Here is an 18,224-nt window from a genome sequence, read left to right as displayed (position 1 = left end):
TGATGCGATGTATTCAATTGTATGTATGTAAATATATCTTTACAGGAAGTACTTTGAAGTTTTGTTTTCTTCTTTTCCAACGGTGATTTTGAAGTGTATAGTAGTGTATTGAGCATAATGCATCATATACTTGTGTGGTTCCAAGATTTGTTGATAACCAATAAATAATTTCGCATTGCGGCGATTAAAATAATTAAATAAATAAGTAATTAATAAAAAATTAATTTAAATAATCATAATTTTTATTGCTCTCAAACGAAGTTTGTAGCAGTTATATTAGTCTTGCGGTCTTTTATAATGCGATTTTCCGCTTGATCAATTTTTTTGTCTGGCCCTTTTAACTTTTCGACCCCCCCCCCCCCCCCCTCACAATCTTTTCTTCCCGACGATTTGTGAATTTTGTTGAATATGCTATGGTTTTTTTACTATTGTATATATATACTATTGATTCATGCTAAGATCAGGGTTAAAAGTATGAGCTCCTGTCTTTCCCACGCGGTTGACATTGATTGTTTCCTCCTGTGTGATCTAAAATCTTAGACACCTGTCTCGTGTGAGATTTTGGAGCTAAGGAATCCTGACTTAAAACACTCACGTGCACATTTTAAAATTCCGAAAGTCTGCAGTGCCAGAAGTTAAAATGCCAGATGTTGCTACTTAGCCAGAAGGTGACTTTCGTAATTTTAAAACGTGCTCGTTTCGTGTTTTAAGCATGGTTAAGTGACTCTGCAGGAGTCACTTCTAAATTCTACTTGAAATCTCGAACGTTTTGCGTGATCTAAATTTCTCTCTAGTTCGCAAGTGTCAACAGCTGAACTCGCGGAAGTTCACTACTAAAAGTCAAATGAAAATTGCGTTTTAGTTTTTTTTTAAATATTAGTGGTTATTGTGGTATATGATGACCTCTAAGGACGTCATTTGAATCCCCCCTTAGTAATTTTAGTTACGCTCGCAAAATCTGAACACGCTTGCTCAACATAGAGTGCCTTTGCATGTTGGGCATAATCATGAGTAGTTAGGATGTGCTATTTTTGACCAACCAGGGTCTGAATCGGTTCACAGCAATATTTAAGCATTACGCAGTTAGATGGATTATTGGAGAGGTTAGAGAGGCAGTAGGGCTTTTGGGCCGTGAATTTTTTGTGGCTGAGGCTGTTTAAGTTGCTCTTTTGTATAACCCACGGATACTGGCGAAATTACAATCGGTATTTCACCTGCTTGGCTCACATCGTTCACTTTTACTGTTGCAATATTTAAATAAGGATAGAAGTTTATTGACTCACATGGATCAGTGTATAGAGCGTCTAAAAGCTGCTTCATTCAATCAACACGTAGCCGTACTGAATTTTGTCATATTTTTCGAAAGAAAAGTTGGATCTATTCTGTTTTGCCCCCCCCCCCCCCCCGCTTAGTGAGCATAAATTTTTTATGACCCCCCAGGCGCACGTGCTATTTTCTTACATAGTAAAGTGCTATATAACAACATATAATTTGTAACTGGGGGTCATAAAAAACACTGGGGGGGGGGGGGGGGGGGAACAGAACAGTTCCGAAAAGTTCTATAGTCGATTATACTCTAAAGCTACACAGTTAAAAGTTTCTGCAAGAGTTTGTCTACCTTCCAATTTTTACACGGTACATCATGAACTAAAGTATCATGAATCTGTACGGGGCATTTTGATTTTTTTTTACAATTGTAATAAAAATCTAATAAATGGTAGCAGATTTTGCAAAATTTTTCAAAGATTTATGGTGATTGAGGGACTTCTCTCAATTAACTGGGGCAAAAATTTGGTCAGCTAATTTTGTTCTGTGTCCCGTCTCTGTCAAAATTTATTTTTCATTTAATGAAGTGTATAAAGGAAAACACTAAATTTTATGGATTAAATTATTAAACAGTTCAGAACCTTTGAAGTGGTACATGATGTTAATTTCGAATTTAAAGTTGATACTCTTTTTCATCAGTTTTTTCTCCAGAAGTTGTTTCTCAGTGTTCTTTTTCATATGTATTTTTATAAGAATAATAGGTTGGGCTTCAAGTTTGCTTCTGAATTTGAGTGTCTTTCTTTTTTCTTATTCTTAGTGTTATTTCGTATGCTGCAATTCACGTACAGGAAGTGATATCTAATTCAGTTTAAAATGAGTGAAGTGCGCGCTAGTTCTGGAAATGATGGCTTCACATGCAACAGAATAGAAGAATTGGTCAAAAACTGCACTGGGTTCATGAGAAGGCGGGCTTTCAACCAGTACTACTTCGGAACCCCTCATTCTGAGCACTGCGACCTTTTGTTATCTATGAGTGCCAAATGTCTCAAATTGAAAAAGACCAATGATTTGAAAGTACTTGAGGAGCTGAGAAGTGAGGCAGAAAAATTTGCCAATTTGAAGCCGAAGAGTGATGCGAAAATTGTGAACGATGTATGGGAACTGAGAACTACTCCGATTGATACGTGGAAATCTTCTAATTCATAATAAAAATTGAACTAGATTTTAGTTGATGAATTTGTTCTACATTTTATTTCCTTACGGTTCTCAGAAATTACTTTTAAACAGATGCTGACTTGTTTTTAATTGAGCAAATAAGTGACTTTCGGTGTGATAAGGAAAATCCTGCATCTGGTTCAATCTCACCGATCAAGTTTTATTATTTTCTTCCAAAAAAGTATGAATTAAATAGCTGTTGTTTGATTGATGGCGCACTTTCAGTTGATTTTGAAATATGGATGTTGCTGCTCGAATTTCGGTGCGAGATCGCGAAAGGGATCTGTTGGCCGAACGGTGTCAAAAGAAGTTCCAAGACTTCCTGGAACAGTTCAAGAACCCTGCGAAACCCGAAGAGCCTATGTACCTGTCGCAGGCGAACGACCTGCTCCAACCAGAGCGAAACACCCTTTTTGTCGATTTCAACAACTTGCTTGATTTTGACCCTGATTTGTGTACTCTGATTCAAGAAGAGTATTATAGAGTGCAAAGAGCACTTTCGCATGCTGTGACCAACTTTGTGAACGACCATGTTGAGCATTTGCCACCGAAGAAGGAATTGTATGCTGCGTTTGAGAATGTTCCGGCCAAGATGAACTTGCGAGAACTAAACAGTGCCAAGATTGGCAGCTTGTTATGCATTAGTGGACAGGTTATCAGGTAAAGTTCAACGGGAAATGTCATTGGGCAAAGGCTTGATATCTCCAACCGTTCAAATTGTTATGAATTTTTAATAATTGCTCTGAACATAGTTCAGCAATTATTTGTGTCCTGTTGCTCTTTCTTATGCAATTTTTCGATTGATCTTTTTTCGTTTGACCGATTTGACTTTTCGAGTGACTGGTTCACATTTGGCCTTTCCTTTGCGTGATCTAATTTGTCCTCATTCAGAATTTGAAGCAGCTGAACGAGCGCAATTTTCTACAGTTTACTGCTAAATGTCAACTCAAATAGGTTATAATTTTTTTGCTTTTTATTATCTGAGAAGAGGAGGAATTATAATAAGCTGTGATAACATCATTTTAAGTCCCTTGGTGAAATTATGGCACCCGGGTCTGAAGCAGGCTACAATTTATAATTACCATGCAAGTTCGATGCATTTTATCGCGTCATAATGTAAAATGCGTTTCTAGGCCTCGTGGCAGAATCAAGTTTTGAACGCACGATAGAACTCTTGGTATAAATTGTTAAGCTCTTCACGTAAACTTGAGTACCCAAGAACGCATCCTGTTGTTTCAGAACGCATCCTGTCCACCCGGAACTGATCTCTGGCGCTTTCAAGTGCAGTGACTGCAACACTTTCATTGCCACAGTCGAACAGCAGTTCAGGTAACTGACTTTTTGTCTAATAAAACTAAGTCGTGCAGATAAAATGTTATCAACAATGGTTTCACAGAAATTGTCTTAAAGTACATGATGTGACTGTAGTTGGAACAGTGTTAAATTACCAGGTCAAGTTATAGAAGAATTTTTTTCTCTGATACAAAATAATAATACTAGCAACACAAAGTCTAATATATATTTATATATTTAGAACAGAGAGGACAGCAGACGGAACCAATTGGTTCACTTGCAGAAAATGAATAATAGTCAACTGAGTCTATTTAAGTATCACAATCTCACCAAAGCAAGTGAAAAAAAGTCCGTTGAGACTAAAACTGATTATTTTAAATTGAGTTGATTGCCTCTTTTGCTGTAGGTACACGCAACCAACTATTTGCACAAATCCGCAGTGCCAGAATCGACGACGGTTTGCATTGGATATTGACCAGTCCAAATTTGTGGATTTTCAGAAAGTTAGGATCCAAGAGACCCAGGCCGAGATCCCACTTGGCAGCATCCCGCGAAGGTGAGTTGCTATCTCTTTTTATACCAATTTGTTTTTCCTTTTTCTAAGGACGAGCTAATGTGGTTACATAAGTTTTTGTAACTGTTTCATTCTTTGAAACTCCCTCTTGTGATCAAAATTGTCATGATGATGTAATAATAATAAAACAGAATTTCGGTATGCCAAGGGGCTGACAGTGCCCCACATGAGGTTGTTTATAACTGAAAGTTTATTTTGCGTCTGTTCTTGCAGTTTTCGTAGAAGCAGCCAAGTGTCCAAGAGCAGATATCATTGAATTGCTGTTCGAAAAATTTCAATAGATCTCCGTCATTTGTCTCTTGAGCAGAGACTTCAAGTGAACAAATTAATGATCGTTTTTGCACCATTAAAGGTTTGCTTGACCTAATTAGAGGTGGAAAGGGGCATTGAAATTGATACTACCATTATAAAGATATAACATGTCAATTATAGGTGCTTATGTGCCACCTGAGTAAAAGAGAACAGTAAAAGAGAATTTGACATAAATTTTGATGTTAGAAGTCTTCGTTCGTTCAATGTTAGAGGTCGGGACAACCAGGCGGTCTTTTATCTGAAAGAGGTGTTCTCTCTGCAAAAAAAAAGTTTCTCTCTAACAAAGTTTGTATCGATTATTTAGATCGATTTGATATTTCCAATACTTTTCGACCTATTTAACTTTTGCTCTTGATTCCTCCGGAACTGAAGAATGTTCAACTTTTACAGCATGGAGATCATAATGCGTGGTGAGATAGTTGAGACACTGCAGCCTGGAGATAGGTGTGACTTCACTGGCTGTCTGATTGTGGTGCCTGACGTTGCCCAGTTCTCAACTGGAAACACCGGTGCCCAGACTGATGGGGCCAAAAAGAAGAGTGATGGGTACGAGACTGAAGGTGTTCGGGGACTGAAGAGTCTGGGAGTTAGAGATCTTACCTACAAGATTGGTTAGTCTCGAATCATTTTTTCATACGTAATTTATTAGCGTCGGTGTGAGCTAAGGCCATATCATTCCGTACTTTAGCTGAACTCGAATCAAACTGAACAGCGTGAGTTTCAAGAATTTTACACTAAAAAACCCTGTTATATTTTAATAGCAGCAAAGTCATAGGTGGGGCTATTATTGGCCTTCTCTTAGTTTTTTATAATTTATTTCGTTGTCAAAATTTTGGTTTTATTTGAAGCCGCCCTCATCTCAGCCGTCTAGTATAGCGGCTCGAAGTTTTTACGACTCAAAGACAAGTATTCATGGAAATGTATTTAAAACAGAATGTAAATGTCAATGCCGAACGTGAAAACTAAGTGTTTAGGTCAAGTAGCTGAACGTTTGGAAGAGGAGAGAATGGTCAGAAAATTAGGGTTGAAAACATTTTTGCTAAGCAAAAATTTTACCATGCGCGGCTTTTTCAGAGCTGTTTTTTTAAGTTTTAACTCCAACTTTCTCTGTCAAAGTGTTTCTCTCAATCATTTAAACTAGTAATATGGTGTCTAGAAGAATTTTGACCATCTGAAGCAACTATTACACTTTTAGATTCAATTGTCAGCTATTTTTTTCACCATTTGCCTCGTTTTAAATTTTTTAGCAGTTTTTGTATTCAACTTCAATTTTCTACAGCATTCGAGGAGTTGTGTGGTTGGAATTAGTTGTTTTAATAGTTTTTAAGTCTTTCCATTAGATTGATATTTTTTGAGTTGTTTTTGCAGAAAATCTAGTCAATTTGAGCAAATTTGTGCCCAATTTTGCTATTTTTTTTTCAAGCTTTTGTCTTTTTCTTTTGATCTTACACTTATCGCTGTAGTTTTTTGTGGTCAATTATTAGTTCAGAGCTGTTCTAGAGGCAACACTTGAAGTCTAGACGTGGAACTTTTTATTGAAATCCTTTGAAATTTATTAAAATTTTTTAAAAACTTTTAATTGAACTTCTATTTTTAGGTTTTTCTTCTTTGCATTTTTGCGTTGTAGTTTAATATTTCTCTGCCACGTATTGGACGAGTGACTGATCTAGCAGAAGTAAGATTTTTTTAAATCAGATTAGTGTTTGGTGAGAAACTTGAAAGCTAAACAGGACAGAGTTTTTGCAGAATAATGTTTCAGAAGTTGCATTTTAGCATTTTGTAGATAATTTTATAGAGCATTTTATAAAGATTTTTATCCATCTTGAACTTTTCCTTTCGTCGGTTTACTCTTTTGAACCTATTTTTGAGCTTGTCTGTCAATTGGTAATATTTTGTTACAAACTACCTGTTTTTAGGATCTTTTGCCAATATATGTTTGAATAGCAACTAAAATTAAAGTTTATTAGATGCTATATCAGTTTTTGTCAGTTAATTTTCAAATGTCTTTTTTTTCAGTTGTTGTTTCCAAATGGTTAGTATAATGTCAAATGTACATTATGTCAGTTAGAATTGTCAATTTTCTACTTTTTGAGTCGATTTCGGAATTCTCCCGGCTATGTTTTGCGTTAAATCTTTTTGTTTTCTCTAGGCTAGTTTCCTTCTCTCATTCGGTTTTTATACAGCAGTTGCTTTAAAAAATGCTTGGAAACAGCAGCTGCTCGGCAGAGCAATTCTAATTCAAAGAATCAATTCCGAAAAACAATTGAAAAAAGAAACGGTTTGAACCCATTTAGCCCAAGTTTAGATGCCTGCAACTTGAACATTGTTTTTTTAATTCTTAGTTACCATCTCTTGTGATTATTTTCATTGATACTAGCCCTTGTGTCCCCTCATTAAGAAACAGGAGTATGTCTAATTACGGAATGACATCAAAATAGTTCGCACTTTAAAATATTTTTGCAGAAAAAAATTTTTGTCTCCTTTCCATGTCAATCGGGCTTATGAGAATCAATGGTGGCTATTTTCCGGGCATCTGCCGGTTATTTTATTGAAGATTTTTTTTGTCAAGATTTTTGACATCACGATTACTGCAAATCTGATTTTCATCATCCGTTAATGCAATTTTGACTCAATTGCGTGCATGACATAATTTTTTCACTCTTATTGGTTCAGCGAGTTTTTGTTCCTTTGCGTGATTAAGTTTTTGAGTCACAAGTGACTCACCTCACACTCAAAAATGGCGTTCTTCACTTTCAAAGTTTCTTTTTAGCTGCGAAGGTGTCAGCTGCATTGCGTTGTTTCTGGATTTTGCAATTAAAAGAATTCGAATGGAATGAGTGAAAAAATTTGGAGTGGTGTGGGCACTGAAAACGAAGAGTGGAGCGAAATGTTTTTTTTTGTTGTTCATACCGTTGTTTTCGAGGGAACAAAAAAATGGGGTGTGAAAAAAATTTGTTGGGGAGCAATTTTTTAAAGAGCCCGATGTGTAATACAATGTGAAAAAAAGGCACGACATAATATCGGCATTACCCAGTTGCTTCGGCTGTTTTTTTCCTCCTTAACTATTTTTTACAGAATGACATATGCTGCCATGTAACTGTTGATGGCAGTGGTGATCGGTGCGCGCGTATGTGTGTGTGTGTTTGTGTGTGCATCGAAGTGTGTGATGTGTTCTGTGTATATGAGGTTTTATGATCTGTATTTGTGCTTGTGTGTTTTTGTGTCTCTCGTTGGTGTGTGCCTGAGTGTCTGTTTGCATGTGCCAATCTCCTTGCCGATTCTTTCAATCTCATGTGCCAATTCTTTAAAAAATGTCGAGATGATTCAGAACAGAATTTTTTTCTGCTTTGTTTTCCAAAGTTCTTAAAAAATACAAACGCGTTTAAATAATACAAACGCACGCGTGACGTTTTGCGTGAACACTTGTTTTGATCTAAATTGATTTTTTCTTGTGGGAGAAAACTGGCACTAAATCAACTGTCAGATTCCATTGTCACAGCTTATTGTGGTCCTTATTATGGTATACCCACAGTGGATATTTTAGCTTTCAGGGCAATTCTTTCTTGTGGAAACAAAATAGACCAATAATTTGGCAGATTTTCTCTGTCCTCTTTTTTGGAATTTGATAGTCTTTGCAGCACTTGTTGATCCCGGTGGGTTGTGTTTTATTCTTTTAATAATTTTTTGGTTTGAAAGATGAAGTACTCTTTGTTCGAGGTAAGCTTGTAGGTTTTTCTTATAGATTTGTCGATAGATTTTTTAAAAAATGTTATCAATATTTTGACTTTAATGGCGATCTTCCAATCTTTGTCTTCCGGTTTTCATTTTACCACAATAAATTTTTTGTCAGCACTATTTTAGTGCCTTTTTTGTATATATAGTTCATTTGATTTTGACGTAGTTAGTTGTTTTGATGGCAGTGAAAGTAACCGAAAACTAAAAAAAGCAGCCTCTTGCATAATAACTGCAAGTTTGCCATAATTAGCAGGGATAGTTTCTCTGAATTATTTATCTGCTTAGTTTTGTTTTCCAAATTAGAAGTTGCTTTCGGGCAGATCATTTTGAAGAAAGCTTGTCGGAACTTTTTTACCTTGTTTTATTTTTTTCGGTTTTATAGACAATGTTTTAAAAAAGTGATGACGGTTGTGTTTCTATTTTTATATTTAACAATGAAGAACCACATGTCAATTCAGATAGCAGGTCCTTCAAAACTTAATTTCCTTCACATTTGGTTTGATCCTGCAGCTTTATTTCGATGAGTTTTTGGAATTTTTTTAAAATCCGCTCGACCATTTCTTTGTTTTTCTTTTTGCGTTCTTATTTCAATATTGGTTTCCGGAAGTCGATTTTTGTTACGGCTATTTCATCAGTTCATGTGGATGACTTTTCGGATAAGTTTTTTAGGTCAATCGTGTGATAAACTGTTGAGCATACATGACGTTGAGCATGCATACAATAAGTTGACATCTGCACCCATTTATCAAATTAAATCAAGAATGTTAACTCTTATTGGTATTCAAAAGAAGTCAACGAGGCTGGATAATTATAAGGCTTTATTACTTGAAAGACACTATTGTTTGATTTGAAATCAGTATCTCTTATTTTGAATTTTTCTCTGGTCTTGTTCGTCCTCTTTAGCTAGAGATCTCAGCACTGTATTTGGCGGCTCTTTTCCAACAATGGTGGACTAGCAAGTTTTTCTTCTTAAGAGTAACTGCATTTGTTTTTATAGCCATGAAAAACTATTAATGGGTCAAATTTCTCTGAATATCAACTACTATTTCATGTAGCCCGCCTAATCTTCAACCGTTTTATGGTCTTATAATTGCTGTGTTGTCATTAGCTTGATTGGTTTTTACTGCGATTAAAATATCAGTATGACTTGTTACGCAAATTTTAAGAGGTGTGTAAAGTTTCTAATCAATTGACTTTTTTTCTTGGTGTTGATCATGGGCGTAGAATATGCGATGACAAATGTTATACCAGCTCTGCTATCTCTGAGTTCTTTCGCGTGTGTGTGTGTGTCTGTATTCATATATCAGTTCATTAAAAGTTGGTGGCGTGTTAGCAAATAAAGTTGTTTTTGTATGAGCTGTTGTTCAGCGTTGTGAAAACTTTTTATGTACATGTACCTTTTGCGTTGAACTGAATTATCTCGTCAGCAAGTTGTTTTTTTTATCAGTCAACTGTTGAGTTTTAACAAATTGAGGTAGACCGATGTCTATAGCTGTGTATAATTGTGCCCTCTATCAAGTAGATTTCGAAAGTGAAGTCTAAGTTTGAAGGTGTTGGATTTGTGTTAGAATTGGACTTGTGATAAGAATATGTACTCCTATATGTAGAGCACAAGAATATGTAGAGCAATTTTGGAACCGTTGCCATCAAACGGTACTCGTAAATCAAGATAAATTTTTCATAAACCCTTCGCATTTTCTAATATTCAATGCCGATTTTTTCTTAATTCGTCGAAATTTTTGCGTTTGTTTTAGCGTTCCTGGCGTGCAACGTAGCCTCATCACACCAAATGTTCAGTGGAAAGTCGACTTCTCTGCGAGACGAATGGGCTGCGGAAGAAATGAGTGCTGAGAAACTGAAGGCGAGTATGACAGAGGCAGAGTGGGAGAAGATTTATGAGATGAGCCAGGATGCTCACTTGTTTGACAATCTCATGCAGAGCATCTTCCCATCAATCCACGGGAATGATGAAGTCAAGCGAGGAGTCACTTTGATGTTGTTTGGTGGGGTGCCGAAGACTACAGCAGAAGGTGAGGATTGTAGAAATTTAGAGGCTAAGGCCCCCGAACCACCGTAGCTGAATTTTAAACTCTACAAGCATTTCTTGACATTGGCATTTACAGTATTGGGGTGTATTTCGTAGTTAAGGGGTCCAACTCTGGGAAAATTAGTTTACGTAGTCCTAACACCAATTTATTGCATTCAAATAAAATAATGCTCTGTTCGGCATTAACTACTGCTCATTCAACTGAAATATTTTTGCAGTTCTGTGGTTTTTTTCTCATAGAGGCCTTACCTTGTTTTAAATTTACCTCATTTTAAATTTACCTCATTTTAAATTTACCTCATTTTAAATATACCTCATTTTAAATATACCTCATTTTAAATATACCTCTTCAGGTTCAAAAAGGCATCAAGAAAAATGAAGTACTTCAACTACTTGTACTAATAATGTAGGAAATTTATAAACTCTCCAGGATTTTTTCTGGTTAATTGGTCTTTTAAATGCAAACGTTTTGTCTGACTGTTTTTCATGAATTTTCTTTTGCTCGCTGGAGTTATTTGACTTATTGTCTCGATAAACGGAATTAACTGATGAGATCCGAGGGCATTTATTTTTCATGTAGCTCACTTTCAGTCTTTGAAGGCGCTAAGTCTACGTTTTGTCGAAGCTGCCGAGGACGCAGAGCTTTGTGGTGGGAAGGTCAGTTTTTAATCTTTTTTGCCGCCCCACATTCTCTCTTAACCAACGCGGTTGGCTTCCCTACTCGCTACAACCAAAGTCGAGTACTCTTGTCGTTCGAGAGCAATTCGTCTGACGGTAGTCTTTGTTCACATTATTAATTGGTCTCGAACGAAGTAAGTGTCTTTTTATGCTAAAATTTTTGCATGACCGTTTTTTTTTTCAATTCACTTCTCCGCTTGATTTTTTTTCGGCTTGAATTTTTGGATGATTCGAGTTGCGCCTTCAGAAATTAAATTGTTGCTAAAATAAAACCAATCGTGAGAGCTGACAGTACATAGCCCGTGTAGCGTAATGATTAATCTCATCAACTCTCAGCCGAAAGGTCGCGGGTTATCCCTCCGTAGAAATTTTACACCATAAAAGTTTCGCTCGCATATGCCTCCATTTTCAAATTGTTTGGTCTAGCGAGTCGTTCGTGAGCAATTCGTCCGAAGTTAGTCGTTTTATGTTTATTTCTTGAAATTGATTTACTGCGAGTTAATATTGATTTTAATGAGCATTTTTAATTGCTATTGTACGATGTCTGTTGATGCAGTCGTTTGTGACTTTTTTTAATGCAAAATTTTCTTTGGAATTTTTTTGTTCTAAAATGTACGTTTGCTTGCTTGAGTTATTTGGCTTTTCGTCAAATGAAAAAGATAACGCCTGAGGGCATTAAGTTGTTTTGCAGCTTTTAAGAGCCTTAGTAGGTTTTACGTGTACTGTTCACCGAAACTTTTGAAGCAGTACTTCAATGGCTATTTTAAATTTTGATTTTTGTTTGTACCCCCGCAATCCTACAAATTTTCTCTCATTTACCGATTACAGCCGGCTCGCCTCCTTAATCTTAAGCTAGCTATAATCAAAACCAACGTATCGCCTCTTTCTGGGGCGATGAGTCCGACGGTTTGTGGTTTTGTTTCTTTGACTTTTCAACGAGAACTAAAAAAAGGAAATGTTGGATATTTATCTCGCGCTTTCAAATTAATTGTGATTTGGTAAAGAATGTTTTGTCCTCATGGCCTGCCAAATGTGAATATTAGACAAAAATAACATTTGAAAAAATCACGTCAAAAACAGCTGTGAAGTAATGCCAAAATTGTCACTTGAAAATCAAGTTTTTTTTTTCAGTCAACTAGTTATCAAATATTTTGCTTTGAAAATGCAATGCACAATTAAGTTAATGCCTGTGACAACTTAGCAAAGCTAAAAGGAAAATTGAGCATGAGAGAAACATAACTTGTTTTCAGAGGAAAGCTTGATTTTTTTCGCCTTTTTTGATAAATTGTTTACCAGCTACCGACATCAGCGAACTAGTTATTGTTAAAGTTGATTCAATATTCAATGAGGTTTAAATTTTGTGAAAGCAGCTCAAAGTGATCTAAGTTGGTAAGATGCATAAAAATGGGCTTGAAGGGCGGAAACAAGTTAACTCTCGGTTTGAATGTGAGCTATCCTCCATTAAAATGATTCCAATTGTATCATGAAAGTTTCATTTTAAGTATTTCTATTTTCTAATTTTAAGTAGCTAATTGACTGACTAGTCTAAAAATTGCCGGCTGAATTAGCGCAAAATAATCCAATGCCTTATTAGAAAAGCGGTAAAGTTCTCTGAAAAGGATCGAAATTAAAATGAAATCAGCTCTATGTTCACAAAACGTTAAACTTCTCGTTTTTATAGAGATTTTAAAAAATTGCTAAATAATCGTCAGAGATTTCGCTCGCGTGATTGGTAGAATTTTGTTGGAAATTTTTTACAATTTTACAAGCTCATTTTCGTTGATCGCTTTATTGTTTGAGGGAAGAAGTTTATTTTTTAAGGAACTAGCTTGAGAGGAGACATCAACGTATGTATTGTGGGAGATCCAAGTACAGCCAAGAGTCAGATTCTAAAACGAGTGGAAGAGATTACACCCAGAGCAGTCTACACTTCTGGAAAGGCGAGCAGTGCGGCTGGTCTCACGGCAGCTGTGGTCAAGGACGAGGAGTCTTTCCAGTTCGTGATTGAGGCTGGCGCCCTTATGTTGGCAGATAACGGAGTGTGTTGTATTGATGAATTCGACAAGATGGATTACAAAGATCAGGTCACTGATATGAAATGAAATAACTTCATTACTTGAATCATTATTTTCGAAATATGATAATTTCAAATATAGTGAATATAGTGATAATATAATAATATAATATAATATATAATATAATATAATATAATATAATATAATATAATATAATATAATATATAATATAATATAATGTAATATAATATAATTTAATATAATGTAGTATAATATAATATAATATAATATATATAATATAATAATTTCAAATAATATCGAAATCTTCTTTCAATAGATTGCAGTTTTTGTAGCTCTGTAAAGCGTCAACTTGATGGTTTTGGAACAAAGATCAATAATATAATATAATATATAATATAATGTAATATAAAATAATAATGTAATATAATATAATATAATATAATTTAATATAATATAAGAATTTCAAATAATATCGAAATCTTCTTTCAATAGATTGCAATTTTTGTAGCTCTGTAAAGCGTCAACTTGATGGTTTTGAAACAAAGATCATTAATATAATATAATATAATGTAATATAATATAATAATGTAATATAATATAATATAATATAATTTAATAATATAAAATATAATATAATATAATACAATATAATATAATATAATATAATATAATATAATATAATATAATATAATATAATATAATATAATATAATAATTTCAAATAATATCGAAATCTTCTTTCAATAGATTGCAATTTTTGTAGCTCTGTAAAGCGTCAACTTGATGGTTTTGGAACAAAGATCAATAATATAATATAATATATAATACAATGTAATATAATATAATAATGTAATATAATATAATATAATTTAATAATATAATATATAATATAATACAATGTAATATAATATATAATATAATATAATATAATATAATATAATATAATATAATATAATATAATATAATATAATATAATAATTTCAAATAATATCGAAATCTTCTTTCAATAGATTGCAATTTTTGTAGCTCTGTAAAGCGTCAACTTGATGGTTTTTGAACAAAGATCAATAATATAATATAATATATAATATAATATAATGTAATATAATATAATTTAATATAATATAATATATATATAATATAATATAATAATTTCAAATAATATCGAAATCTTCTTTCAATAGATTGCAATTTTTGTAGCTCTGTAAAGCGTCAATTTGATGGGTTTGGAACAAAGATCAATAATATAATATAATATATAATAATATAATATAATATAATATAATAATGTAATATAATATAATTTAATAATATAATATATAATATAATATAATAATTTCAAATAATATCGAAATCTTCTTTCAATAGATTGCAATTTTCGTAGCTCTGTAAAGCGTCATCTTGATGGTTTTGGAACAAAGATCAATAATATAATATAATATATAATAATATAATATAATATAATATAATAATGTAATATAATATAATATAATTTAATAATATAATATATAATATAATATAATATAATAATTTCAAATAATATCAAAATCTTCTTTCAATAGATTGCAATTTTTGTAGCTCTGTGAAGCGTCAACTTGATGGTTTTGGAACAAAGATCAGGTCGCTGATATGAAATGAAATAACTTCATTACATGAATCATTATTTTCGAAATATGATAATTTCAAATATAGTGATAATATAATAATATTATATAATATATTAATTTCAAATGTAGTGATAATATAATAATATAATATAATATAATTTAATATAATAATTTCAAATTAGTGATATATAATAATTTCAAATATAGTGATATAATATAATAATTTCAAATAATTTCCAAATCTTCTTTAAATAGATTGCAATTGTCTTAGCTCTATAAAGCGTCATCTTGATGGTTTTGGAACCCGTAATGTTCAGATTTTTATGCAAGCGATTTTCACGTCCGATTTTTTCTTGATCTTTGCATCGCTAAATATTTAAGAATCTCTATTCATTTCCGATTAGCTGTTTGTGAAGCATCAATACTAAAAAATGTTAATCCAACCTGTTACGAGACCATTTTAATTGTTTGCAGTTAATTTTTCAAGGTTAATTTTAATTTTAGGTTGCCATTCACGAAGCCATGGAACAGCAAACTATTTCCCTGACCAAAGCGGGAGTTAAAGCTACTTTAAACGCAAGAGCCTCAATTCTAGCTGCTGCAAATCCGATAGGCGGACGATACGATAAGAAGAAGACGCTGAAACACAACATAAATTTAACTGCGCCTATCATGAGTCGATTCGATCTGTTTTTCATCTTGGTCGATGATTGCATTGAAACTGTTGATTACGCAATTGCAAGGAAGATCGTGGACATCCACGGAGGAGTTGAGATCCCCGTTGCCAGGAGTCCGTATACCATCGAGGAGGTCCAAAGGTACATCTGCTTCGCCAGACAGTTCAAACCGAAGATAAGCTCCGAAGCACAGAAGTACATGGTTGGGGAGTACCGAAGACTTCGACAGCGTGATTGTGTTTCGGGATCCAAGAGCTCGTTTAGAATAACGGTTCGTCAGTTGGAGAGTATGGTCCGGCTGTCGGAGGCGATGGCACGATTGTTTATCACTGATTACGTGAAGCCAGTCCATGTGAAGGAGGCGTTTAGACTTCTGAGCAAGGTTGGTTGTTTTGTACGGTTAAGTTTGGCCAGCAGTTTTATGTTCCTTGTTCAAAATTTCAGTCAAATATGCCAAAAACTAAAACCAAAATGTGGTGTCCGATATGTTACAGAAGTCTCGATTAACATGCCATATTATTTTTGCGATTGAGCATCACAGGTGTTTAATAATTGGCCAAAATCCTTTAAGTAAAAATTTTGATTTAATAAAGGGCTTAGAATTGCTGGTGCTAATGATTGTTAAAGTTGAATTGGCTTCCATGTTCAGAGTATTATTCGTGTGGAACAAGGCGAAGTGGAACTTGACATGGAGGCGTCCACCTTCGAGACGACTGCTGCAGCTAACACAGCTTCGGCCACGCAAGCACAGACAGAAAGTGACCCTTCTGTCGCATCGACGGAAACCGAGCAGCCAATGCAAACTATGATCTCGACCACTATTGATCAACAATCGGTGAAGATTAAATACGAAGAATACAAGCGTATCATGAATGTTCTCATTCACAGACTGAGAAAGCTTGAAGAGGAGGCAGAAGCTACTGCAGCTGAGCGAATAGCCGAACGGGCTGAAGGCGATGTGGAGGAAGCCATGGAAACCGAAACCCCAACTGCCGGTGATGAGGGTTCGGCTGCAACTGGCGATGTTGCAGAAACTGCAATTGCACCGGACCAGACAGCTGAAAGTGCCCCGGAAGACTTCAGTGACATTGGTGGTAGTAAGAAAAGCGAATTGGTCAACTGGTATTTGGAAAGCATTTCGGACGAAATCGACAGTGTAGCAGAACTGGAGCTGTGGAAGACGAAAATTGAAAAGATTATTTCGAGATTGATTGAGCATGAACATGCAGTGATAGCTATTGTTCCCACAGAAGGTAGTGGGGAGGCTGCGAGTGGAACTGGCGATGACCCGTTTTTGGTCGTGCATCCCAATTTTATTGTCGAAGAGTGAAGAGCCGGTGTCTTCCATTCCTAAAATTCTAATTTAATGGCCTTGAAAATGAACTTGGACTCTCAAAAAGAACTTGTCATTTGCTACTTGTTGTTGATCGTATTTTTAAAAATAAAATTAAGAACTGAGCTTTTTTTGTATTTATGCGAACAACTATTTCGCGTCGATTTGTTAAAGTTGACAATGACATAATTTGAATTTTAATCATAATGAAGATATGTGAACTTGATGCTTTTTGTTTTAGTTTTGCTTGAATCATGTGCAATATATATGCAAGTGCCTTTTTAAGTAACCAACCGTAGTCTGAGAAAAACTAATATGTCTCAAACTAATGTGTTTAATTTAACATTTAACCGTCGTTTTCTCGAACAGCGTTTAGTATTCTGAAATATTTAAGATGGACAAGGAGGCTCAGAAATGTGCTTTCGCACATTATGTTGCGACCCCGCCCAACCACGTTTTCGAATTAATTGTCCACCAAATGAAGAGACAGAAAACTTTCAAAAATAACTTACTATTTGAAAATAATTGTTGTATCCAATTAAAAAATCGCTTCAAGTTCAAACTACAATACCAATAAAACAAAAACACATTAGAGCGCCAATGATACTTGCTATTAAGAAAAGTAAGAGACAAGACAAACAAAATCAAATAAAAACAACAAGACCAACAACATCAAAAGACAAAATTGACAACGAATACAGGTAAAACTCAATATTTAACAATTTTTCCTAAACTGTTTTGTAGCCAAAAAACATATGAGCTTCAAGGAAGCTATTTAGCTTTTTGGTCTTCATTTGCACGTAAATTCGATATGTGATTACTTGAGGTTTGATTTGAAATCATTCAGGTCTCTAACCTAAAAAAAATCAATGCAAAAGTATTTCAGAATAAAATATACAGCGCGGCACTACGATCCGAATAGTTTTAGATTTATACAATTCAGCAACTGGATCAGTACTGGTCGCGCTCTTGCTGCTTTTCCATTGAAGCCAATTATGTTCCAAAAATTACTGCAATAGCTAAAAAGTCTATAAAAAAAGAGTTCTGGATTCTGATCGATTTATATTATTTAAAAACCATTGTGTCAACTTAGCTTTAGATAGTTTCATAATTAGCTACCTCAACGCCGAATTAACCTTTTGATTAGTTCGATTATTCATTAAACTACATGAAAGACTTTAAATGCTGGCAACTAAAGAAATAATTGAATTTTAGGAAAGCATTTTTATCGGAGCCAAAAAACCGTGATCTTTACTCAAATTCAAACAATATTTTTTATTGAACCTTAATTTGGCACAAATGAAACCTTTTTGTTACTTGATTTTTTAATTGAAATTAGACTAGATTGTAATTGGTATGAAAAATTGCAAAAAATATTTTTAGAACGGACAACCAAAATACAATCCGCATCCTTTTTTGTTGCAAAAATCAAGATTGGGAGAGAAACTGGCG

At 34.3% G+C, this 18,224-nt stretch overlaps 1 protein-coding gene and 1 pseudogene across 1 annotated transcript; both read left to right on the top strand.

The window, feature by feature from the left end:
* Positions 1 to 2,472, top strand: part of LOC142340498 (uncharacterized) — a 9,532-nt pseudogene extending 7,060 nt beyond the window's left edge.
* Positions 2,473 to 2,653: 181 nt separating this feature from the next.
* On the top strand, positions 2,654 to 17,127 carry LOC142339630 (DNA replication licensing factor MCM6-like). The gene is made up of 8 exons (XM_075389812.1): positions 2,654 to 3,141; positions 3,721 to 3,810; positions 4,181 to 4,330; positions 5,051 to 5,271; positions 10,150 to 10,425; positions 12,942 to 13,204; positions 15,267 to 15,821; positions 16,089 to 17,127. The coding sequence occupies exons 1-8, from the start codon at positions 2,720 to 2,722 to the stop codon at positions 16,767 to 16,769; spliced, it is 2,658 nt and encodes an 885-aa protein (XP_075245927.1). The 5' UTR covers positions 2,654 to 2,719; the 3' UTR covers positions 16,770 to 17,127.
* Positions 17,128 to 18,224: the final 1,097 nt, after the last annotated feature.

The sequence above is a fragment of the Convolutriloba macropyga genome, chromosome 5 (genome assembly GCF_964194025.1).
Source record: "Convolutriloba macropyga chromosome 5, txConMacr16.3, whole genome shotgun sequence".
Lineage (NCBI taxonomy): Eukaryota > Metazoa > Xenacoelomorpha > Acoela > Convolutidae > Convolutriloba > Convolutriloba macropyga.
The sequence above is the reverse complement of the archived record's forward strand: the minus strand, read 5'-3'. Positions and strand labels throughout refer to the sequence as shown.